The sequence below is a fragment of the Molossus molossus genome, unplaced genomic scaffold (assembly GCF_014108415.1).
Source record: "Molossus molossus isolate mMolMol1 unplaced genomic scaffold, mMolMol1.p scaffold_m16_p_1, whole genome shotgun sequence".
Classification (NCBI taxonomy): Eukaryota; Metazoa; Chordata; class Mammalia; order Chiroptera; family Molossidae; genus Molossus; species Molossus molossus.
Window position 1 is genome coordinate 27,907,596 of NW_023425344.1, and position 25,221 is coordinate 27,932,816.

Genomic DNA, 25,221 nt, shown 5'->3' on the forward strand with positions numbered 1-25,221 from the left:
GTGGCCCAGAGGAAATTTGCCATGCCAAAAATGAACAGGCATATTTCAACCACATCTTCCTTTCTTTTATCTTCCTGCCGTGTTGGGCTGCCCAAGCCGACTTCTTGCCTTCTAAATTCTCCAGGTGGGAAGCACTTGTTCATTCATTCAATATTTGTCATGCACTTATACTTGTAAAGCATGAACCAGTCTCTATGTTCACTGCCCACCCCACCACCAAAATTCCAGGGGACACTCATCAAGCTCTTCCAAGAGCTCCCACATGACACCACCTTCTGTATGAGACTGTGCCTTTCTGTTACCCTGCAAGCCTTCAGGCTGAGTGGGCTGCCAGACTACTCTTCTCCTATGTTCATAGCCCCTCTCATTTGCCTTTGAAAGAAATCCAAAGCAATCTCCCCACAGGTCTAGAACCTCTACTTGATTACTCCCTTTTGAATCTAGTCTTCTGTAAATGATAACATGGGTTGCTAATTACTGGTCTCTTTCTGTTATTTTTTTTTAGTAAGTCCAGACTGGCTATGTCTAATATTTCTGTTTAAAATGTGCCTTTTGTCAGCTTTGAGGAATTCTCCAAAATTATAAGGTATCAAAATGTCCTATACAATAACCAGTTACAAATAAATTTCGCTCTGAGTTTTTTTTGCAAGCAGGTAAATCCATGTCTTTGGCCTCAGCAGCCCATAACTAAGACTATAGTTCCCTTTATATACACAAATTACTGCATATTTATGTAGGTAGGTAAAAAATTTAACAAATGATTATTCAGACGTGAAGAAAAAAAGATGTCTTTATTTTCCATAACTGGTCTAATTTTTTCCAAATCCTAAATTTGAGCAGGATAACAAAGCTCACCCAGAGGCCAATGAGGATGCATAGGACAGTCCAAGACCATTGCATGCAGATGTGAGGTTGACTCTTTTCTTGCTGCCATGAAGTCCCACAAACTCCTGCTCACAGAGAATTCATCTGGGAAAGGCCAAGGGAGAAGAAAGATCCCTGAATGAGCATTTACTCAAATGAGACTGTCTTGACCTGCAACAGAATGGTCAAGCCACAGGAGAACGGGCTATCTGTAATTATAATTGGCAGGTTTGAGAGAGCACCACCTCAGCCCTTAGCCTGCTTCCCCAACTCAATTGAAACATGGCTGTTGTTAAGTCTTTCTTGAGCACTTAGAGATGATATAGGCACCATCTAGACAATAACTTAATACCATGGTGTTCATTAGCACCAATGTTTATGATGGGTTCTTATATTGGATTTCCTGGCTTTTTAAATTTTTCACATCATTGTTTTCAGTGTTTAGGGTTAATTTTATATTAAAAGCAGCTCTAATGTTAGCCCAAAAAAGTCCATGTTTGCTCTTTTCCTTCGGCCATTCCAAATAAGTCCTCTGTGCCATGAGAGCCTTCAGCTTGTGATACTTGCTAGGAATGCAGTTCTGTGGAATGGGCTCCAGCAAGATCAGAATTAAGTTATTAGATCCTTCATGAAAGAGATTGTGGTGGGCAAAGTAGAGTTCATAATGGCACCACTCACTCTGAACAAAGTTGGGAGACAAAACAAAGATGGATTTGTAACTTTTCTCAATACAGTTTATGATATTTTCCACAATGCTCTTGCCAGGAACAAAGTTTCTCTCATGGAGACATATCCGTATACCTTCTTTTTCTAGGCAAGGTACCAGTTCATTCTTCACCCAGCCAGAATCATGCTCACTATATGAAATAAAGGCATGGAACTGAAGAGTTCTTTGGAGTTTGTCTAAAGATATGTTCCTGGCCCTATGCCGGGTCTGGGTCCACTGACACATCATCCTGAGATACCAGGGAAGATCAAAATAGATACAGAGGACAGTCACAGCAACAGCCAGCAGCAGCCCAGTGATCCCAATGGTGACTATCAGCAGAGCTGTGTTGCACGATAATGGAGACACATGAAAGTCCTTTAGTAGGGTTCCCTTATAGCTTCCTGGATAATCACACTTATAAGAGTCAGGCCAACCCTCTACCACTTCGCTTGATACTTGGCCTATACTTTGGATAAATTCTCTTAGCTCACATGTGCATTGGAATGGATTATTCCCTGCATTTATGGACCTAATCTTCTGGCAGCTCTGGAAGAAATGAGCCGATGGGTTGGAAATTGAATTATAGTCAATGATCAGTACAGAGAGGCTGCTAAAGGTACCACATCCAGGAAGGTGGGCTAGAGAATTGGAAGCAACATTGAGTTCTTGTAAAGCTTCCAGACTGGTGACATTTTCAGGGATAGTGGTTATTCTATTATTGTGAAGATCAAGAACCTTGACCCTGGGAGGTAGACATCTGAAAACAGAGTCAGTGAGTATGTTTGAGGACAAATTTAACACCACTATACTTCCAACCCATGTGCAATTTCTGTCATGTCTATCATATTCCAAAGAATTCCAGCTCACATCCAGTGTTTCCAATGATGGCATATCTTTAGTCATGAGACCCACTTTGAAGAGGTCTTTTAATTTATTCTTTTGTAAGATCAGTGTCTCCAATCTAACTAAAGTGGAGCAGTTTTGAAAAACATTATCTGTGAAAACATTCTGGGAAAAGTTCAAAAACTTAAAAGTGCTTGTTGCCTGAGGACAAAGCATGTGTATTAAAGGTGTATCTGATATGGTTAACTTCATAATGTTCATCTTAGAAAACACTGTGTATACTATTGTCTGTGAAAAAAGAAAAACTGTATTTATAACATGTTCAATATTCAATGCTTTCAGTGATGTTTCAGAATAAGTAATATCTTCTTCATCAATGCTTTCAACTAGTGTTATATTGTAAATATTGAGATATTCTATAGGTTTAGGCCAAAGGAATTGAAAAACTCTAACCAAACATTTCCAAGTTGTTTCCACATGGTTTAGAGTAAGATTCAGTAAGTTTGGACCTCTAGTTAGTTCTGATAAAAATTTAATTAAAATGTGACAGTTCGTATTATCCAATTTAACATTACTCAGTTGTAAGCACCCTAAACTATTAACTGATATGTTTGCTTCAACAGAGAAGTAATTATTTTGATGAAAAACAAGGTGAAGTGTTTCTGTATTCAGAATTTGAAGACTTCCTGTCTCATGTTCTTTTATATAATAATGCTCCAATTCCAGAAGGATGCAACTTAGATGCAAGTGAGCAATTGGTAGCAGATCCAACTGATGTACAGTTTTAGCACTTAACCCCAAGAAATTCAACTGAGTCAAGTTGCCAAATTCCTTACAGATGGGCAGGGCATCAAAGTCATTGAATGAGAGGTCTAAATGCTTGAGACTGGTGATAAGATGGCAGGACATCTTCTGCAACTGATTATGTGATAAATCCAAATATTCCAAATCCTGGTTGAACTTGAAAACACTAACATCAAGGTACTGGAGTCTATTATGGGAAAGCCTCAGAACTTTTAGCCCTGAAAGAAGGCTGATGTCAGAGAGGTGAAGCTCAGATATGCAGTTCTGAGACATATCTAAGACTTTGGTTTGTGGTGGCAGGCCTTTTGGAACATGAGTAAGGCCTTTATTTGACTTGTTTACTGTAAATTCACTTTCATCGGAGAACTGGATTATGGTTCCAAACATCAAGGTTATGATGTAAACAAAATGAAAGCTTCTGACAATGGGTTCTTTGTCCTTGGTCATGATGTTGAAGGACCTGTCTCCCAAAGGGATATTGCTGTTCTTCAGAGCATCCTGATATGCATCCAAACTCTAGAAATATAAGATACATTAAGGTTAATAAATATTGGATGATTGTCTAGCTGGTGTGGCTCAGTGGTTGAGCATCGACCCATGGACCAAGAGGTCACCGGTTCAATTCCTGGTCAGGGCACATGCCCAGGTTGTGGGCCTGATCTCCAGTGGGGGGCATATAGGAAGTGGCCAATCGATGTTCTCTCTTATTAATGTTTCTATCTCTTTCTCCCTCTCTCTCTAAAAATCAATAAAAATCTATTGGGTAATGGCTCTCAAACTACTTACTAAATACAAATTCTCAATTATTTTTTATGCACCATCAGAGTCATAATGCTGCCTAACTCCCACAGGGGCATCCTGTGAGCGGCAATGGTTGCTGTGATGGCCACAGGGCAGCATTCTGTGCTACGCTGGAGTGCCCACAATCACACCTGCCTGGAACCATCCACAGGCAGAAGTTAGAAGTGTTCTCACAGGCTGGCGAGGGGCATGGAGATAATACATATACTCTGTTTTTTCTGGTTGCAGGAACTTTTTTAGTCACAGGATCTCATTTTTGACACAATTCCCATGAAAATGGATATGTGTTTTTCCAGCTCACATTAGACAAGAAGCAACATATTCAGAGAGACAGGATTCAGCACCTGATAATCTTTAAACTTCAAGTCCTTACAGTCCGCACACTGATAAAACAGAAAAAGATAGATAAATATTAATAGGTACATTGAAGAATTCAGAAGGATCGTCAGACTAAAGCTGCTGTATGTAAGAGATAACAGTTTACCTACAGCCCAGAAAAATCTCACTGTACTACAACATAGTATAGACACTGATACTCCTGTGAGTGAGAAGATTATTGGCTGAGGGGTAGAGGCAGGTGCACTAGCTCACAGACCCCATATTTGTGAGCAGGATAAAGGGTTGAACTGTGGGGCTTGCTGGACCCCATTTAGGATCTTATCTGCACACAAAAAAGTACTTAGGGGCCCCAAGGGAACAAGTGCAACAACATTTCTAAGTTGGGGCTTGTGTAGCAAGAGTGCCCGGGAGCAGATTTTGACTGGTCAGTTTTATTAACGAAAACATCCACTTTATCACCTGAGAGTATATTGGAAATAGTAAAATAGTTAAGAGCTGAGCAGGGTTTCAATTAATCATTCTTTGGAAGAGTAAATACTCTTCCAAATTGGGAACATTTCATTACAAAATGGCATATTTTTTTCTTTTAAATTATTTTCATTATAAAATTATTTAAATGTGTATAAATAAAACAAATATGTATTGAGTGCCCACTATGTGCTGAGTACTGCTCTAGGCATTGGTGACAGACTATATCCCTAATCTCAGGGAGTTTATAATGTAGTGGAACTATAATTATAAGTGAACCTTCTTTTCTTTTCTGTTGTTGATCAAAATCTTTTTTTTTCTTAATCCCTTTACCTTTTTCACCCAGTCCCCGAAACTCCCTTCCCTCTGGCATCCATCAATCTGTTCTCTGTTCCTATGAGTCTGTTTTGATCTTGTTTGTTCATTTACTTTGTTCTTTAGATTCCACATATAAGTAAGATCATATGGTGTTTTTCTTTATGTAACTGAATTATTTCACTTAGCATAATACCTTCTAGGTCCATCCATGCTGTTACAAATGGTATGATTTCATTCTTCTTATGGCCAAGTAACATTCCATTTTATCCACTCATCTTTTGATAGGCACTTGGGCTGTTTCCATATTTTGGCTATGTAAACAACACTGCAATAAACATAGGGGTGCATATATTATTTGAATTCGTGTTTTTAGTTTCTTCAGATATACACCGGAGGTGGAAATGCTGGGTCATAAAGCAGTTCCATTTTTAACTTTTTGAGGAAACTTGTTTTCCACAGTGGCTGCACCAGTCTGCATTCCCATCGATAGTGCACAAGTGTTCCTTTTCTCCACATCCTTGACAACACTTGATATTTGTTGATTTATTTATTTATTTATTTATTTATTTATTTATTTATTTATTGAATCCTCACCAGAGGACATTTTTCCATTTTTTGTTCAGGTAGAGTGGGAGGGAGAGAGGAACAGAGAAAGAGAGAGAAACATCGATGTGAAAGGAACACATCGAGTGGCTGCCACCCGCACAACCGACCAGGGCCGGGGACAAACTGCAACCGAGGTATGTGCCCTTAGCGGGAACCGAACCCTGGTCTCTCAGGACCGCAGGCCGATGCTCTAACCACTGAGCAAAACCGGCCAGGGCTGTTGATTTATTTTTTTAAATATGTTTTCATTGATTTTTTTAGGGAGAGAGAGAGAGAGAGAGAAACATCGCTGTGAGAGAGAAACATTTATCTGCTGCCTCCTGCACGCTCCCCCAACTGGGGATCAAGCCCAAAACCCAAGCGTATGCCCTGACTGGGAATCAAAATGGGACCACTCAATCTACGGGATGACACTCAATTCACTGAGCCACACTGGCCGGGCAATTTGTTGGTTTATTGATGATGGTCATTCTGACAGGTGTGAGGTGATGTCTCATTGTGATTCGAATTTACATTTATCTGATTATTAGTGATGTTGAGCATCTTTTCATATGCCTATTGGCCCTCTGTTCTCTTTGAAGAAATGTCTATTCAGGTTCTCTGCCCACAAAACTGACTTTTTTTTAAAAAAAAAAGGTAATTATACTTCAATTTTTAAAAAATGGCATATGGTTAAAAGTCTCTCACTGGTCCTCCCACACAGCCTTCTCCCAATTGGCCACCAAAACACCCATGAAAACACAGAAACACTTGAAAACCTACCTTGCCACCTAAAACTAAAAAAGATGAAAAATTAATGGCAGGATCAAAAAGAATCTATGTTCATGAAAAAGTAATTGAGTTGCATTAAGGAAAATCCAGTCAAGCTCAGGAAAATAGACTCCCTGACAAAAGGTATGAACAGATTTTATCCCTCTGTGTTTGTCTCTGATTCAAATACCAAGGATGAAGAATAGCCAAGTAATTAAGTAGTGTTTCTTTTATCCCAATGATACTAATGTGAGTGGATCACAACACTGAGTTTTCCCTCTACCAGTCACCATCCTCCAACCCTTCATCACAAATGATGGATACTCTCAGGTAAAAGCTGGGCAAGAAGTACTCTTACTACTTCTATTCAATATAGTATACTGGAAGTCCTAGCCAGAGAAATTAGGCAATAAAAAGAAACAAAAAGTACCCAAATTGGGATGGAAGAAGTAAAATTATCTCTGTTTGCAGATAATATGACCTTATATAGAGAGAATCCTAAATACCACCAAAAAAAAAGTTAGAAATAATAAACAAATTCAATAAAGTTGCAGCATATAAAAACAACATACAGAATCAGTTGTGTTTCCATACAATAACAACAAACTCCCTGGAAAATAAATAAACAAAACAATTCCATTCACAATTGCATTAAAAAGAATAAAATACCTCTGAATAAATTTAACCAAGGAGGTGAAAAACCTATACACTGAAAATATAAGACACTGATGAAAAAAACTGAAGATACAAATGAATGAAAAGACATCCTGTGTTCATGGATCAGAAGAAACAATATTGTTGAAATGTCTACTACCCAAAGCCATCTATAGATTCAAGGTGATAGCTTTCAAAATTTCAATGATATTCTTCATAGAAACAGAAAAAAATTCTAAAATTTGTATAAAACCACAAAAGACCCCAAAGAGCCAAGCAATTCTGAGACAGAACAAAGCTAGAGGTATCACACTTTCTGATTTCAAACTATATTACAAAGCTATAGTAATCAAAACAGTATAATGGTCACATATAAACAGACACATAGATTAATGGAACAGAATGAAGAGCCCAGAAATAAACCCACAAATAAACTGTCAACTAATATTTGACAAGGGAGTCAAAAATACTCAATGGGGAAAAGGTAGTCTCTTCAATAAATGGTGTCAGGAAAACTGTATATGTACATGCAAAAGAATGAAATTTGTCCCCTATCTTACCCCACTCACAAAAATTTAGTCCAAATGGACTAAAAACCTATCTATAAGAACTAAAACAATAAAACTACTAGAAGAAAACACAATATCAGGTTCTTTTCTACGAAAACCTGACATTGGTTGGTCATGGCAATAATTTTTTGGATCTAACACCAAAAAACAGAAGCAACAAAAACAAAAATTAAAAAGTGAGACTATATCAACTAAAAGACTTTTGCACAACAAAAGAAACAATCAACAAAATGAAAATCAACCTACATATTGGGAGAAAATGTTTATGAATCACATTATCAGATAAGAGGTTAATGTCCAAAATATATAAGGAACACATATAACCCAATAGCAAAAAAGTAAAAATAAAAACAAATAATTTGATTTAATAATGGGCAGAAGACCTAATGGGCAGGAAACCATACAAATTGCCTCCAACAAGTACATGAAAAGATGCTCAATATCACTAACCATCAGGGAAATACAAATTAAACTCACAATGAAATATCAGCTCATACCTATTAGAAAATTGTTGTGGTGGCGAGGATGTGGAGAGAAGGGACCCTTTTAGCAATCTTGGTGGGAATGTAAACTGGTGCAGCCACTATTGTAAACAGTAAAGAGTTTCCTGATTTAAAAAACAAAAATTAAAATTAGAACTTCCATATGACCCAGCAATTCCACTTCTGGATATATATCTAAAGGAAATAAAATCACTATGTCAAAGATAGAGTATCTCCATGTTCACTGCCACATTATTCACAATAAGACATGGGAACAACCTAAGTGTCCCTTGACAGATGAATGAGTAAAGAAAATGTGATGTATATAATGGAATATTAGTCAGCTATAAAAAGAAGGAAATCCTGCCACTTGTGACAACATGGATGGACCTTGACGGCATTATGCAAGTGAAATTAAGTCAGAGAAAGACAAATACTGCATGATCTCACTTATATGTGCAATCTATAAGAGCCAAACTCATAGAAACAGAGAACAGAAAGGTAGTTGCCAGGGGCTGGGTGATCGGGAAAGGGAGAGATGTTGGTCAAAGAGTACAATCTTCTAGATATAAGACAAAAAAGTTCTGGGGTACTCATGTGCAGCCCAGTGACTATAGTTAACAATACTGTGTTATATACTTGAGAGTGGCTAAAAGAGTAAATCTTAAATATTCTCACCACAAAAAAAGGTAATTAAGGTGATGGATGTGTCAACTAACCTTATTGTGGTAATCATTTTGCAATATATATGTTACCAAATTATAACATTGTAGACCTTAAACTTACAGAATTTTATATGTCAATTATATCTCAATAAAGCTGGAAGAAAAAGAACTGGACAAAAGGTAGGGAGGAACATGAGGGAACACATCACATTCTAAGATGTGTAAGCCATGCAACAATACTTGTAAAAGGGGGCGAAGATAAGAACACCAGTCTGTATTCATTAGAAATTACAGTTTGTATGTATAAAACTAGAGTAGGTCAAAATATCAGAGAATTGGGCAATAGGGTAGGAGAAACTACTACTTTATACTACTTAAAACAAATCGCTCACAATAAAAACATATAACAGATAAGAACACTTATGTAATGAATAATATTGCATCAAAGTTTACAAAGTAAAAATGCTAAAAACACATAGAGATACTGATAGTGAAAGTATTTAATGTATTTCTGTGGGTATAGTTAGATCAAGTAGCAAAATATATATATATATATATGGAAGATTTGAATAAAATAGTAAAGGTTTAATAGAGACTTATAAACTTTGGACCTACTAAAAGAGAACACTGTATATCTAAATCCCCAATGTTAATGGAGCATTTACTAAAATTAATTGTTTCTTAGGTCAAATACATTTATTAAATAAAAATCCCAAAGCAAATATTGTTAAAGTCACATTTCTCACTACAAAATAAACTTTTTAAACCACTTTTTTAAAAGTTCTAAATATTTTCTGGATCAAGAAGATCACATTTTTAATTAGAATTATGAGAGTGTACACATGCTCCAGCCTCCACCTCTTACCTACATCCCCAAAATGATGAAAAAAGTACACACACATGTGAAAGCGAGAAGGGAAGTTCTTAGGGAAATGAAAGCAAGAGTAGTCTCTGAAATTCACAAGCAGATTGGACATTTCCTAATTCCCAAACTTGTGAATATGCTGTTACATGAAAAAAGGAAACTAGCATTCCAGCTGGAGTTAAGGTTGCTAATCAGCTGATCTTAAAATAGAAAAAATACCCTGGATTATTTGGGTGGGCCCAAAGTAATCACAAGAGTTCTTTTTTAATTTTTTAAAAATGTTTTTATTGATTTTTTTTTAGAGAGGAAAGGAAGGAGAGATAGAAACATCGATGTGAGAGAGAGAAACATCGATTAGCGACCTCCTGCACACGCCCTACTGGGGATCGAGCCCACAACCCAGGCATGTGCCCTGACTGGGAATCAAACTAGGACCTCTCAGTCCATGGGATGAAGCTCAATCCACTAAGCAACACCAGCCAGGCATCATAAGAGTTCTTATAAGTGGAATAGGGAGATAGAAATAAGAACTCTCATTAACCAGTTATTAGCAGAAATGAAAAATTAGTACAAACTTTCTGAAGTGCAATTTGGTTGGAATGTCATCCCTTACACCAAAAGGTAGAAGGTTGGATTCCTGGTCAGGGCACATACCTAGCTTTCAGGTTCGATCTCGACCCCATGCAGCAGGTAAACAGTGTGTGTGTGTGTGTGTGTGTGTGTGTGTGTGTGTCCCCACCCCTCTAAAAAATCATTGAACAGCCCAGCCCAGCTGGTGTGGCTCAGTGGTTGAGTGTCCACCCATGCACCAAGAGGTCACTGGTTCGATTCCCGGTCAGGACACATGCCCAGGTTGTGGGCCCAATCCCCAGTGGGGAGCATGCAGGAGGCAGCCAGTTGATGTTCTCTCTCGTTGATGTTTCTATCTCTCTCTCCCTCTCCCTTCCTCTCTCTCTAAAATCAATAAAGAAAAAAAAATTTTTTTAATCGGTGAACATTTCCTCATATGGGGATTAAAAAATATATATATATTTACACACACATATGTGTGTGTGTGTGTACAAATTATAAGCTGATCAACTTAGCCATCATGTGGAAAAGTTGATCAGCTACCCTTATAGCATCCTGCCCCCAAAACATAGTATTCCTTCGGGGGCATTTATGTGTGTGTGTGTGTGTGTGTGTGTGTGTGTGTGTGTGTATCCATCCTTATTTTAGCAATTTCAGTTCTCAGAATTTTTCTTCTAAAGGAATTATCAGAGATATACATAAAAACATTACTATGAGGATGCTCATGACATAATGAAAAAAGTTGAAAAAAATTATAATGTCTAGTATAGAAAATGGTTTAATCAATATGGCACACCCATAACATAGAATAGCATGAAGTGTCAAATACTGCACTTTTGGTTAAAAAAATAATGTCTACAATATAATGTTACATGAATAAAACAATACAAAATGTTATATGTGGTAGGACTCTACTTTTGTGAAATATGATTAAAACCTGACATATACGCAAAGCCTAAGGGAAAAAAGAATGGGAAGCAATATATCAAATGCTAACAGTAGTTATTTCTGAATCTCTGAATCAAAGATAAAGTTAATTTTCTTTCTTATGCTTTTATGTATTTCCAAATTTTCTAATTTTGAACATATTTTATAAGTCAAAAATTGTTCTAAAATACAACTAATGTAAAAATATTTTATATTTAAAGAAACATGCTTATATTGTTTGTATATAGAAAGACTTCCCCCACATGATGCTAAATAATTGACATTTATGAATGAGAACCTACCTAGAGGTCCCCCTGTGGTGTCTGTGTTCAGGGGACTAAAACTTAGCCACCATGTGGAGAAGTTGATCAGCTACCCTTACAGCACCCTGCCCCCAAAACATAGTATTCCTTCGGTGCATTTATACCCTCAAGCAGGTCCCAGTGTACACACCTAACAAACCAGCCAGGAGCTTTTGTATTTAAGAAAAAATAAAGGAGAAGAAAAGGGGTCATCTCATCTGACTGGATGATTAGAGAGTACACAACTTTTCTTTTAATGGAAGTAAAGAGAGATAAAAGGAAAAAAATTGTTTTTTCTTTTTCTGTAATGCATCGAATGAAAAGAGGGAGGAAAAAAGACAGATGGAAGAAGCTCTATTTCAAGAAAAACGCCATAGTGTATAAGATCTATGAAAAGTAAAACTACAAGAAAGGGGAGCTAAGAAAAACATTAAGGTATGTGTGATTCCATAATCAAGTCAACAAGTGTGCAAGAGAAACATTGTTTTATTTGTCAAAGTTTAGGTGAGAGACCCAGAGAACGGCAAGTCCTAGTTCAGTCCTTGGCACTTCTTTCATTTAAAAGCTATTTATTTAGAATATACTTACGTGCCAGGACTTTGCCGGGCATTAGGTGCTGGGGACAGAAATGTGAATAGCACAGGCTAATCCCTGCTTTCCACATATTTATAAATTAGTGATAGATACAGATAAGCAATTATAGAACCATGAGACAGGGGACATAAAACACTTATGTCTATTATAAAGATACATAATATGTGACTGATGCCAAATCAGTGGCATACATTACAGTAAATGTTGCTGAAAACAAGGAACTAGAGGAAAAATAAAAAGAAAATGTAGTAGGCAAAATCAGAAGAAATAAATATCTTCAGTTAGTTTTTCCCTTAACTATGACTACAAGTGCTAGTTATTTTTGTACCTTTTCAAGATAGTCACTTCCTGTCTTTCTTGTATATATAAAAGGACGTTTGCAACATTAAAAAACAAACAAACACTTAAAATGTTACCTATTTTCATTACAATAGTTATTATTTTCTTGTTTGTTTAAAGTAATTATGCCATAATTTGAAAAAGCCACAAAATCCTGCTTACTTACCAAGATTTCTTTCTCAGAAGAAGAGAAAATAGCTTCTAAATGCGGAAAAAATAAGTGTTTGACGAAGTCCAAGTCCTTAGCTTAAGTAAAACAATACCATAGAAACGGTATTGTGCCATCTGTTGGACCTTCCTGAAATTACTCCTACATGTGAATTTCCCTTTCCATCGTCACTGTGCAAAGCATATGTATGACTCAGCACGTTTTTATGGGCTACAGACTAAAAAGGTAATCACATTTTTTAATTCATATGAGCAAGCTGCTTATGACTATTTCAGTGTGAAGAAAATTTTTTCTAAGTTCAAATTTATCTTAAGGGTTGGTAGCTCAAATGTGAAATTGTCACCAGAGTGGAAAGTTATTGAACTTTGCCTGTTTTCTATTATTACCATACTTAATATTTCCAAAGTAATTGCAACTACCACTATCAAGCAATTTTGGAGCATTATCTTAGCTGGATGAGATACTTCCAAATAAGATAAGCTTAGATCCAAGATTTTTTTTAATCAACTTTCAAGAAAAGTTTAGCAGTTGATACCTATATAGCTACACTTGGGGGAAACTGAATTTTGTTTCCCTACATTCTGACCAATATTTAATATTACATGCTCTAATTCTAGATTCTAGAATAATAAATAACACTGAGATCCTGCAGGACTAATTACAAATCAACTTTCTACAGGGCATTTAGAATAATTTTTTTCATGTTTAAATCATTTATATTGTTCAATTATAGTTACATACATTATTTTATTTTCTGATGTACAACATAGTGATTAGACATTACATAACTTACCAAGTGATCATCCCAATAAATTTTGCATCCATCTGACACCTACATAGTTACTAGAATATTATTGATTATATTCCCTATGCTGTCCTTTATATCCCCATAACTATTCTGTAATAACCAATTTGTACCTCTTAATCCTTTCATCTTTTTCACCCATCCCTCCAAACTTCCTCCCATCTGGTAACCATCAAAATATTCTCTGTGTCTATGAGTCTGTTTCTGTTCTGCTTGTTCTTTTAGTTTTTTAGATTCAGTTGTTGATAAATATGTATCTATTGCTCTTTTTGTTGTTCATATTTTTTATCTCTCCTCCTCCTCCTCCTCCTCCTCCTCCTCCTCCTCCTCCTCCTCCTCCTCCTCCTCCTCCTCTTCCTTCTCCTTCTCCTTCTTATTCAAGAAGACCCTTTAGCCCTGGCCAGTTTTGCTCAGCGGTTAGAGCGTCAGCCTGCGGTCTGGAGAGAGCCGGGTTCGGTTCCCGCTAAGGGCACGTACCTCGGTTGCAGTTTGTCCCCGGCCCTGGTTGGTCGTGCGGGTGGCAGCCACTCGATGTGTCCCTTCACGTCGATGTTTCTCTCTCACTCTCCCTTCCTCTCTCTCCCTCCCACTCTATCTGTACAAAAAATGGAAAAATATCCTTGGGTGAGGAAGACCCTTTAACATTTCATATAATACTGGTTTGGTGGTGATGAACTCTTTTAGCTTTTTCTTGTCTGGGAAGCTCTTTACTTATGCTTCAACTATAAATGATAGTTTTGCACCTTGGCTGGTTTGGCTCAGCAGTTACAGCATCAGCCTGTGGTCCAAAGAGACCCAGGTTTGGTTCCCGCTAAGGGCATGTATCTCAGTTGCAGTTTGTCCCTGGCCCTGGTTGAGTCATGCAGGAGGCAACCACTAGATGTGTACCTTTCATGTCGATGTCCCCCCCTCCCCCTCTATCTGAACAAAAAAAAAAAAAGGAAAAATGTCCCCAGGTGAGAGTAAAAAAAATTTAAATGATAGCTTTGCTTGGTTGTAGGTTCTTGCTTTTCATCACTTTGAATATTTCTTACCAATCCCTTCTGACCAGCAAAGTTTCTACTGAGAAATCAGCTGGCAGTCGTATGGGAGCTCCCTTGTAGGCAACTAACTGCTTTTCTCTTGCTACTTTTCACATTCTCTCTTTGTCTTTAACCTTTTGCTTTTTAATTATGATGTGTCTTGGTGTGGGCCTCTTTGGGTTCATCTTATTTGGGGCTCTCTGTGCTTCCTGGACTTGTATATCTATTTCCTTCACCAAGTTAAGGAAGTTTTCTGTCATTATTTTTTAAAATAGGTTTTCAATTTCTTGCTTTCTCTCTTTACTTTCCAGAACCCTCATGATGCAAATGTTGGTATACTTGAAGTTGTCCAAGAGACTCCTTATACTATCCTCATTTTTTTAAATTCTTTTTTTATTTTTGCTGTTCTGATTGGGTGCTTTTTTGCTTCCTGATATTACCGAATCACTGATTTGATTCTTGGTTTCATCTACTCTACTGTTGATTCCCTGTGAATTATTCTTTATTTCAGTTAGTGTATCCTTCATTTCTGACTGTTCTTTTTTATGGTTTCCATGTTCTTTTTATGCTGTTGAGGTTCTCACTAAGTTCATTGAGCATCCTTATAACCAATGTTTTGAACTCTGCATCTAGTAGATTGCTTGTCTCCATTTCATTTAGTTCTTTTTCTGACTTTTTGTTCTGTTCTTTCATTTGAGACATGTTTCTTTGTCTCCTAATTTTGGTAGCCTCCCTGTGTTTGTTTCTATGTATTTGGTAGAGCTACTATTTCTCCCAGGCTTCGTAGAGTGGCCTAATGTAGTAGGTGTTCTGTAGAATCCAGTGACACAGCCTCCCTGATCACCCATGCTGGGCATTGAAGGTGTGCCCCTTGTGAGGGCTGTGTTCACCCTCCTCTTATAGTTGAGCCTTGATTGCTATTGACACATCATTGGAAGGAATTTACCCCCAGGCCAATCAGCTGCAAGGATTGGATATGACCACTGATCACTGACCTCTGACTACTATGGAGGATTAGCTTTGCAAGGGCCCAACCCCTACACCAGAGCAGGACTTACTTCAGTGGGGGTCTGGTGCCAGCTGAGTCAGCCCCTTGAGTGTGTTGCTTGTGGAGGTGGTTGGGTAGTGATGCTTCAATGTGGTCTGAAGCTGTCCACTGAGTGTGCTGGCTCTGGGGCCTCCTGGGGGATGCAGGCCCAGGTCAGCCACGGCCTGTGTTCTTCCCGGGGCCACCCAGCATAAGCTACAAATCGATCTTTAGATGGCTGCTATTTGTGCTGGGCTGGGAGGTGCCCAAATGAGGCCAAGCTACGAACTAAGGCTGGCTGCTGCTATGCTAGGCCTGGGGCCACTTAGTGAGAGGCACACTCAGGCCAGTTGCTGCTTGTTTGAGAGATTTTAGGAGAATCTGAAGTATGATCCAAGATAGGCCATTTGTGTGGAAAAGCCACTGGAAACAGCTTGGGTGGGTTCAAAAGCTGGGTGGGGCAGGGTTCCAAGGAATCACCAGGGCAAGGCTAACAGTGTTAACCAGGTGATGGAGTCTCAGGTATGGCGCCTGCCTGCCAGCTCTGTGTGGGGAGGGGTCATCAAAGAAACAGTGGCCTCTGCCAGCACTTCTGTCTGGAAGAAAGTTGCTGTGGTACCCCTTGCTCCTTAGGGGGACCTCTGAAGCTAAGATATCCCTCCCAATTTTTATCTGACACAGATGGGTGTCAGACCAGCCTGTTCCATATCTCTACCCTTCCTACCAGTCCCGATGTGGCTTCTTCTTTAATGCCCTAGTTGTAGGACTTCCATTCAGCCATATTTCAGGCAGTTCTGAATGATGGTTGTTCTGTAGTTTAGTTGTAATTGTGATATGGTTGTGGAAGAAGGTGAGCACAGCATTTACCCCTAGAATAATTTTAGAATGATATTGTCAAATGAACTCAAAAGGAGTCTAGGGGCTTTGGCTAGAAAAAAATTGATAAAGATTTATTCAAGGGTCTTAGAGTTTAGAAAAATCCAAAAGTGTTCTGAAGGAGAAAGAAAAGTTCCAAGTTCCCAGGCTAGTTAAAACAAGAATGGAGCACTGGCCGGTTTGGCTCAGCTGTTAGAGTGTCGGCCTGCGGTCCAGAGAGACCCGGGTTCGGTTCCTGCTAAGGGCGTGTACCTCTGTTCAGTTTGTCCCCGGCCCTGGTTGGTCGTGAGGGTGGCAGCCACTCGATGTGTCCCTTTCACGTTGATGTTTCTCTCTCTCTCTCTGTCTCTTCCTCTCTCTCCCTCCCACTCTATCTGAACAAAAAATGGAAAAATGTCCTCTAGTGAGGATAAAAAAAACAAACAAGAATGGACTCATTTCCTCATGCCTCAACCTACTTGATTTCAGCAATTTAGCAGCTTGACTATAGTGACTCCATTTTATTCCTTCCCTCTACTTTTCAATATAAACAAGGGTGGATACAAAAAGAGGGTGTCTGGTTAACCAAAGACTTCAGGCAGCCAGGATTCCCTATTCCTAACACTTTTCACTTAACTGAGGTTCTGTAAAGAACTGAACATATGAGTTAAATAACCATTCTATAATCAATACCACCCTCTTGTGTTACCTCATCGTTACAAAAAAAACCCAACAAATTAAGACCCTACATTCTGACCCATGACAAAGCTGGACATCTGGTGAGAATCACTTCTGCTTTTAGGAGGACGGGAAAAACCAACTTCTTACTATTCATCTTTACTCACCAAACATAGCAGGAAGTCTTCTCAGGCCTGAGGAGGGTCAGCAAGTAGATGGGTCTCTGCCAGACCAGCAAAAGGAGATAGTGAGGGAGCAGTGGCTATCTGTGACATGGGGAAACAGGTAGAGGGGAGAGCGGCCAGCTGTGGCTTTGAGGAAAATACACATACATGCACACACACACACACACACCACTACAGATATGGTCACATTGCACAATGACTTTAACAAATGCTTGTTAGAGCATTATATAATAATGCTGGTTTGAGGCAACAAGGAGACTATTCTTGTTGCAACTGTTGTAATTCTGAGAAACGTCTTTAAGAAGATGACAAAAAGCAGGCAATGTGGAAGAGAGCATGGCCAACAAACAAACAGACAGTACTGAGCTGACCAAGTTCACAATGTCGTGTACTAGCTGTGTGGTCTTGGCTGGGCAAGTTGCTAAACCTCACAGAGACTCCTTTTATTCATCTACCAAATAGTACTTGTGATTTGAAAGGAATATAATGAATATAAAGTGGCTGCAATAGTGACTAACACAGAAGAGAAGCCATTATAGTAAGGAGATTTGGAATTCTATGAAAACTTTACTTTTTTACCTGCTAAGGTGGAAAGACTTCAGGACATACTATTAAGAAAAATAAGGTATGTGTCCTGGCAGGTGTGGCTCAATTGGTTGAGTGTCATCCTGTGCACTGAAAGGTTGCCAGTTCAAATTCCTGGTCAGGGTACATGCCCAGGTTGCAGGCTCAATTCCTCAGTAGGGGGCGTGCAGGAGGCAGCTGATCTATGTTTCACTTTCTAATCAATGACACCCTCTCTCTCGCTCCCTTCCTCTCTCTCTAAAAATCAGTAAAATAACTAGAAAGAAAGAAAAGAGAGAGAGAGAGAGAGAGAGAAAGAAAGAAAGAAAGAAAGAAAGAAAGAAAGAAAGAAAGAAAGAAAGAAAGAAAGAAAGAAGAAATGTATAAAACTGATAGTATTTGTATAAAATATGGTCTGTAAGACATTTGCATAGGTGATCTTCTTGCCAGGCATTGTTCTGAGTACTTTACAATTATTAACTCACCTAACCCTCATAAAGTTGCTATGAGATAAGTACTATTATTATCCCCACTTAAGGGGGAAGAAGGGAAGCAGTTAGTTAACTGTCCAAGGTTGCACCTGTGGTCAGTGTTGGGGTTGAGGTTTGAACCCAAATGCAATCTACCCCCTGTGTCTGTGTGCTTCAGCATTATACCGTGGTGCCTTATGAGACACATGTGTCCTTATAAGACATCTCAGAGGAAGGACACACAGAGAGATCAGCAGGTCATTCTGAAAACAGAGGCAGATTAGAGTTTTGCAGCCATAAGTCAAGAAATGCCTGGAACCCCCAGAATCTAGTGGTCCTGTCAACTCCTTGGTTTTAGACTTTTGGCCTCCAGAACTATAAGAGAATAAATTTCTGTTGTTTTAAACCACCCAGTTTGTGGAGATTCATTTTGGCAGCCACAGGAAACTAACACAAGGGTCTATGTACATATGCTGATACACACTCTTTTTTTTTTTTTTTCTGAGAGGATACTTAAACTGTTACCTTTGAGCAGAAGAACCAAGGGAGACGCATATGTTTATTACCATTTTATGCTCTTGCCATGTTTGAATTTTTAAAATATGTACATGCACTTTTACTTTATAAAATAAAGTAGTATCATAGCAGTGTAAGTAAAATAACATCGTCTAAGGCCAGTAAATGTAAGTCCCAATATGAACAGAGGTAAAGCTGCCTTTCTCTTTACCTGGAAAATCAATAAATAAATATTAGTGTCCACCACCAGCTTTGAAACAAATTATATTTTTAAAATTATCAAAATACACAAGCCACAAAGATAAAAATGATAGTTTAGATACTAAATATTAATATCAAAACCAAAATTTTCTGCTGTGTTAAAAAATACAAGCCACAGTTTGGGAAAGATATTTGTAACACATATAACCACAAAGGGTTAATATACAAACTATGTAAAAGATTTCTACGAATCAATAAGAAAATGACTAACAAGCTCAGTGGGAGTTTTAGCAAAGAATATAAACAGATGGTTATGCATACACACATATAAGTTCTTTGGCATGGACATAGACAACAATGCTGGGGGGGTGGGATGGGGAGGAGAGTGTCTAGTGGGGAAGGAGAAACATCTGTAACACAAATAAATTAATAAAAATTGAGAAAAAGAGAAAAAATAAAGATAAAAAAATATAAACAAATGGATAACAGAAAAGGAAATGGAAATAGCTCAAACATTTGATAAAGAAAACATCCTCATTAGAATATGAGAAATACAAATTAAGACAACCAGTAGACACCACTGTAAAATTAAAACATCTAATAACATCAAGTGTTGGCCAGAATGTGAGAAAACAGCTGTCAAACATGTCCAGCTGACTTAAATTGTGTGGGATAGGGCCTGGCATCAGTATTACTTTATGATTATTATTTTTTAATCCTCCTCAGAGGATATGTTTTTATTGATTTGAGAGAGAGAGAAAAAGAGAGAAAAAGAGAGGGTGGAGGGAGAGAGAGAGAGAGAGAGAGAGAGAGAGAGAGACATCGACTCCCATATGTACCCTGACCAAGGATCAAATCTGCAACTTTTTTGGTGTACAGGAGGATGTTCCAACCAACTGAACCACCAGGCCAGGGCCATCGGTATTGTTTTCAAAGCTCTTCAGGTCTTCAGGTGAATCCATTCCAACACTGAGGATCAGGGCACTCTGAGACCTAAACTCTGTCCTAAACACATTGCCCTCTAGTGGTCCCTATTTTCTCAACTGCATCCTTCACACCTCATAGCCTGGAGGTGAGACAGGTATCCTTAACTCTCAGCAGCTACTTCCAGATCACTGTTCCTCCCTCCATCCCTTGAGACCTACCCCTCCTGATTGCAGTCATCCACAGAGTCTCATCACTCCGTCATTAATATTTTAGCACTGCTGACTGTCCAACACCACCCCTGACATAATTCTAGTGATTTCAGTATTTATGTAGAAATTCTTTTGTTCCTTTGGTTTCTTGTGTATTTTTTGTTTGTTTTGTTTTGTTTTTGTTAATCCTCACTCAATGATATCTTTCCATTGATTTTTATAGAGAGTGGAAAAGAGGGAGGGGGGAGAGAGAAACATCAATGTGAGAGAGACTCATAGACCCTGACCAAGGTCAGCAATCAAACCTGCAACCTAGGTATGCGCTCTTGACCAGGAATCAAACCTGTGACCCTTCAGATGGGTTCAAGGGCAGATGCTCTAACCACTGAGCAAAACTGGCCAGGGCTCCCCCTGATTTCTTAGTTCTTTGATATTCTCTTCTAATGATCTTTTCTTGCAACCTACCTCAGCCATACCTTCCCCTATTATAACCTAGATATTATAATTTCCAGTGGCTGTACCCTCTCCATAATTTCAATTGTCAGCCTCCCATTTTTCAGCTACCACTCCAACTCTTTCCCTCTGAGGCTAACAATTCCCTAGCCCCACTTCACTGGACAGAAAGATCATGATCCATCCTTTCAATCATCCCTCCGAGGTCACCCACAGCTACCCTACCCTTCTCAACTCAGGTTAAATCCAACCTGCCACTGCACTGCACTGAGCCTAAGCAACTGAATATAGTGGGAGAAGATACACACCCATGATGATGGTCACATGTAAAATTCATGACTGGGTTCTAACCGCAAGAGGGAGCGGCAATATGACTGACCTGTTCTACTTTCCCTTCCCTAGCCCATTGACTCTCCCATTCTGTCTTACACCTCTTTCTCTCTCTTACACTTCTAATGCCTCATTCCCTTTCTCACTCTTAGCTGATAATGCTTCATTTTTCACAAAGAAAATCGCTGCAACCAGAAGAGCATTTCCACGTGTGTTCCATGCCACTGAGTCGGCTCTGACTCCAACACTATGGCAACACTATGAGTGACGTACACAATGTTCTGTCCTCGAGACTCATGCCTATGGCTTCTTTCATGGAGTCAACCCATAACCTATTTGGTCTTCCTCCTTTTCTGCTGTTCTATCTTTCCCAGCATGATTGACTGGGAAATAAGATGTGCCCACAGTAGGACAGCTTCAATATTGCCATGTTTGCCTCAAGTGATGTTTCAGGCTTAATTTGTTCTAGGACCCACTTGTTCATCCTTCTGGCAGTCCAGAGTATCTGCAGAGCTCACATCCAACACCATATTTCAAAGGAAATCATTGTTTCCCCTATCAGCCTTCTTCATTGTCCAACTTTCACTTTGTACATAGTAATTGGGAATGTGAGTGTGTGGATGATCTTAACCACATCCTCCCCCTACTAGCCTACCTGAACTTGTTCTACCTGTACTCCCGAATAAACTCTGTCAAGAGCCAATTCCTCCCCACTGAGCACTGGATCTCATTCCTGCTCTACTCAAGGAAATCACTCTTGCAAATAGTGTCTCTACTGCATCATCATTTGTCTCCTCTAATATATGATTCCAATTAGCATATGATGCTACAATTTCCCCCAGATTTACAAATAAATTCCTTCCTTTGAGCCTACAACCTTTTCTTCTTTGTTCCTCTTTACATTAAAACTTCTTGAAATAGGTGTCTTACTCACTGTCTCTAATTATTTTCCTCCCGTTCTCTCAAACCCTCCCCAGTTAGGTCTCCTTCTCCACCACTCCAAAGAAATAGTTCCCATCAAGGTCACCAGTGACCTCCACATTGCCAATTCCAAGGGTTAATTTTCAATTTTCATCTTAGCTGTAATATCAGCAGCATTTAACACAGTTAAAAGATTATAAAATTTTTTCTTACTTGGCTTCTGGGACCCTATACCCTCTTCCTCCATTCCCACATACCTCCCTCCCAATTTTCCTGCTAAATCACTAGCATTTCTTCCCAGTCTCCTTCTCGGTCCTCAGTATCTCTCTGACATGGAATAGCCGAGACATTCCCTGACCACAGTTACTTCTAATCATCATTCTGTAGACCCTATAGACTCTATATCCTGCTTTATTTTGCCACCTGGCATATTATCTAGTTGGAGCCTATCTCCCCTTCAATAGAATTTATGTTCTTTGAGGGAAGGACTTCACTTTGTTCTTTATTGTATTCCCAGCACCAAGAGCAGTTCTAGATATATAATACATAGTCCAAAAAAAACACGTTTTCTTGGATGAATAGTAGGACCGCATTGGAGGACAACTTCACAATATCTAGTGAAGGTGACCTGGCTATTCCATTTCTAGTCTAGGATACAAGAAAACATACAAAGATGGCTGACCGTTGCAGCACTACATGTAATAGTGAAGCATGAACCACACTAAATGTCCACTGATTGGGGGATGGGTAAATTGTGGCATAGTCGTACAATGGAATTTATAAAGACTTTGAAATGAGTATACTAGAGCTACATGTATAAATATGAATGGTTGTCAAAAATATAATGTTGAGTAAACAAGTGTATAGGATGGTATTTATGAAATTGTAAACATTGAAAAAACAATTCTATATCATACTTATGGGAGGGGATATGTGCAGTAAAACATAGAAATATGGGTGGGAAGGATATGCAACCACCTCAGGACAGTAGTTACCTCCAAGGAAGGTGGAGATGAAAGGGACAGGGTTTTAAACATATTTATAACATTTTTTTTCTTTTAAAGCAAAATAAAAATTTTTCTAAATCTAAGCATTATCATAATACTTTCTACCTTTCTACACAAATGATTCTTTACTTTTCTGTTTTATTTATTTAAATTATTTTTGTTATAGATGTTTCTCCTTTTTTCCCCTTTGACACCCTCCTCCTGATCCCCTTCCCTCTGCTCCATCCCCAGCATTGTTGTCTATGTCCATTGGTTACGCATATATACATATAAATTCTGTGGTTTATCCCCCCCCAACCCCCACCCCATGCCCTCTTCTGAGGTTTGTCAGTCTGTACCCTATTTCTATGTCTCTGGGTGTACTTTGTTCATTAGTTTGTTTTGTTTATTATATTCTACAAATAAGTGAGATTATGTGATTTTTATCTTTCTCTGATTGGTTTGTTTCCCTGAGGATAATAATCTCATGGCTAACGGTAAACTCTATCAGTACATAGCATGATTATACTATCATATCCTTTTAGGCTTCTGAACTTTATCCATTCAAATGCAAGATACTATGCTTACCTACTGTGGCAGATGCTGATGAGAGCAGAGATTTGCCCCAGGATCTCCAGCCTGCCCATCTCCCTCCGGGTGGAGGGGAATCCACAGCCTGTAGAAAAACAGATTAGCCATGAAATCAACAATTCAGTTTATCCCTGAATGGGAAAAAAAACATGCATAGGTTTGAAGCAAAGACAATTTTTTTTTCATTACCAAGAACCATGTCTCACTATAGGTTATAAGGGCCCTAAAAGAATATACCAACCCACACTGCAATATGTACTTTGGAACTAAATTGGTTAGTAGTGGTGTTGGCTTCTGAGCGCTTAGCTTGAAGTGAGAAGGGAGTTTGATGTCAACCAAGACCCAAGTCTCCCATTATCTAGAAGACAGGGACAAGGCTGTGGTGGGGAAAGGATTTAATATATTAGGGCACAAGAGTGATTTGAAAAAGCTCAAAAGAACTTTGATGAATGCAGTGTTGTTGTTTTTTTAATTTATTTTTGTTACAGATGTTTCTCCTTTTTTTCTCCATTGACACCCTCCTCCCCACCCCCCCACCCTGTCCCCAGCTTTGTTGTCCATGTCCATTGGTTATGCGTACATGCATATAAGTTCTGTGGTTTATCTCTTCCCTCCCCCCAACATCCCCTCTTCTGAGGGTTGTCAGTCTGTACCCTACTTCCACGTCTCTGGATCTACCCTATTCCTCAGGCTGTTATGTTCATTATATTCCACAAATAAGTGAGATTATGTGGTATTTGTCTTTTTCTGCTTGGCTTGTTTCACTTAGGATAATACTTACCAGGTCCCTCCATGTCGTCTCAAAGGATAAGAGATCTTTCTTTCTTACCGCTGCATAGTACTCCATTGTGTATATGTACCACTGCTTTTTTATCCATTCGTCTACTGGTGGACACTTGGGCTGTTTCCAGATCTTAGCTATTGTAAAAAGTGCTGCTATGAACATGGGGGTACATATATTCTTCCTGATTGGTGTTTCAGGCTTCTTAGGGTATATTCCCAGCAGTGGGATCACTGGGTCAAATGGAAGTTCAATTTTTAACTTTTTGAGGTAATACCATAGTGTTTTCCATAGTGGCTGCACCAGTCTGCATTCCCACCAGCAGTGTACTAGAGTCCCCTTTTCTCCGCACCCTCACCAGCACTTGTTGTTAGATAATTTGTTGATGGCAGCCATTCTGACAAGTGTGAGGTGATACCTTATTATTGTTTTAATTTGCATCTCTCTGATGATTAGTGATGTTGAGCATTTTTTTATATGTCTTTTGGCCATTTGTATCTCCTGTTTAGAAAGGTGTCCATGTAGATCCTCTGCCCATTTTTTAATTGGGTCCTTTGTCTTCCTTTTGTTGAGTTGTATGCATACTCTATATATTTTGGAAATAAACCCTTTATCTGATGTATAGTTGGAAATTATGTTCTCCTATATAGTAGGTTCTCTTTTCATTTTTATGGTTGTTTCTTTTGCTGTGCAGAATACTTTTCTATGTTTTAAATACTCCAAAATTTTTTAAATGAATAAAAAAGTTTTAAGTTGCAGAAAAATAAAAGTTTTGAAATAACACCTGATGGGCTTGAAAGCAACATTAGAGTAAAAGGGCATAATTTGCAGTCGACAATAAAACTTGTTGCTCGGATTGCTTGGTTAATATTCTTTTGTTGAAAAGGTGTGGTTTGGGTCAAAGGAGAAAAGGAAACCAGCCCTATAAAAGGGAAGGGCTGATTGGGCTGTTGCCACAACAGAGAGGGGCAGGTGCAGCAAAGGTTCCAGGTGTCTCACAGGCAAGGATGTTTGTGTCTATTTATGGGACACCAAAAGACACCTGGAACACAATTTGCTAAC

At 38.7% G+C, this 25,221-nt stretch overlaps 1 protein-coding gene across 4 annotated transcripts; it reads right to left on the bottom strand.

Annotated features, from left to right (window-relative positions):
• Nucleotides 1-795: 795 nt before the first annotated feature.
• On the bottom strand, nt 796-12,768 carry TLR6 (toll like receptor 6). 4 transcript variants are annotated; one of them, XM_036255667.1, is made up of 3 exons: nt 5,340-5,389; nt 4,366-4,404; nt 796-3,736 (listed from the first exon to the last, which is right to left on the bottom strand). In XM_036255667.1, exon 3 carries the CDS (start codon nt 3,665-3,667, stop codon nt 1,241-1,243), a length of 2,427 nt encoding a protein of 808 aa, XP_036111560.1. In that variant the 5' UTR covers nt 3,668-3,736; nt 4,366-4,404; nt 5,340-5,389; the 3' UTR covers nt 796-1,240. The 4 variants fall into 4 exon arrangements, with proteins under 4 accessions (XP_036111560.1, XP_036111569.1, XP_036111580.1 ...); XM_036255676.1 differs by lacking the exons at nt 4,366-4,404; nt 5,340-5,389 and adding an exon at nt 12,636-12,768; XM_036255687.1 differs by lacking the exon at nt 4,366-4,404 and having other exon boundaries at nt 5,340-5,380.
• Between the last annotated feature and the right edge of the window lie 12,453 nt (nt 12,769-25,221).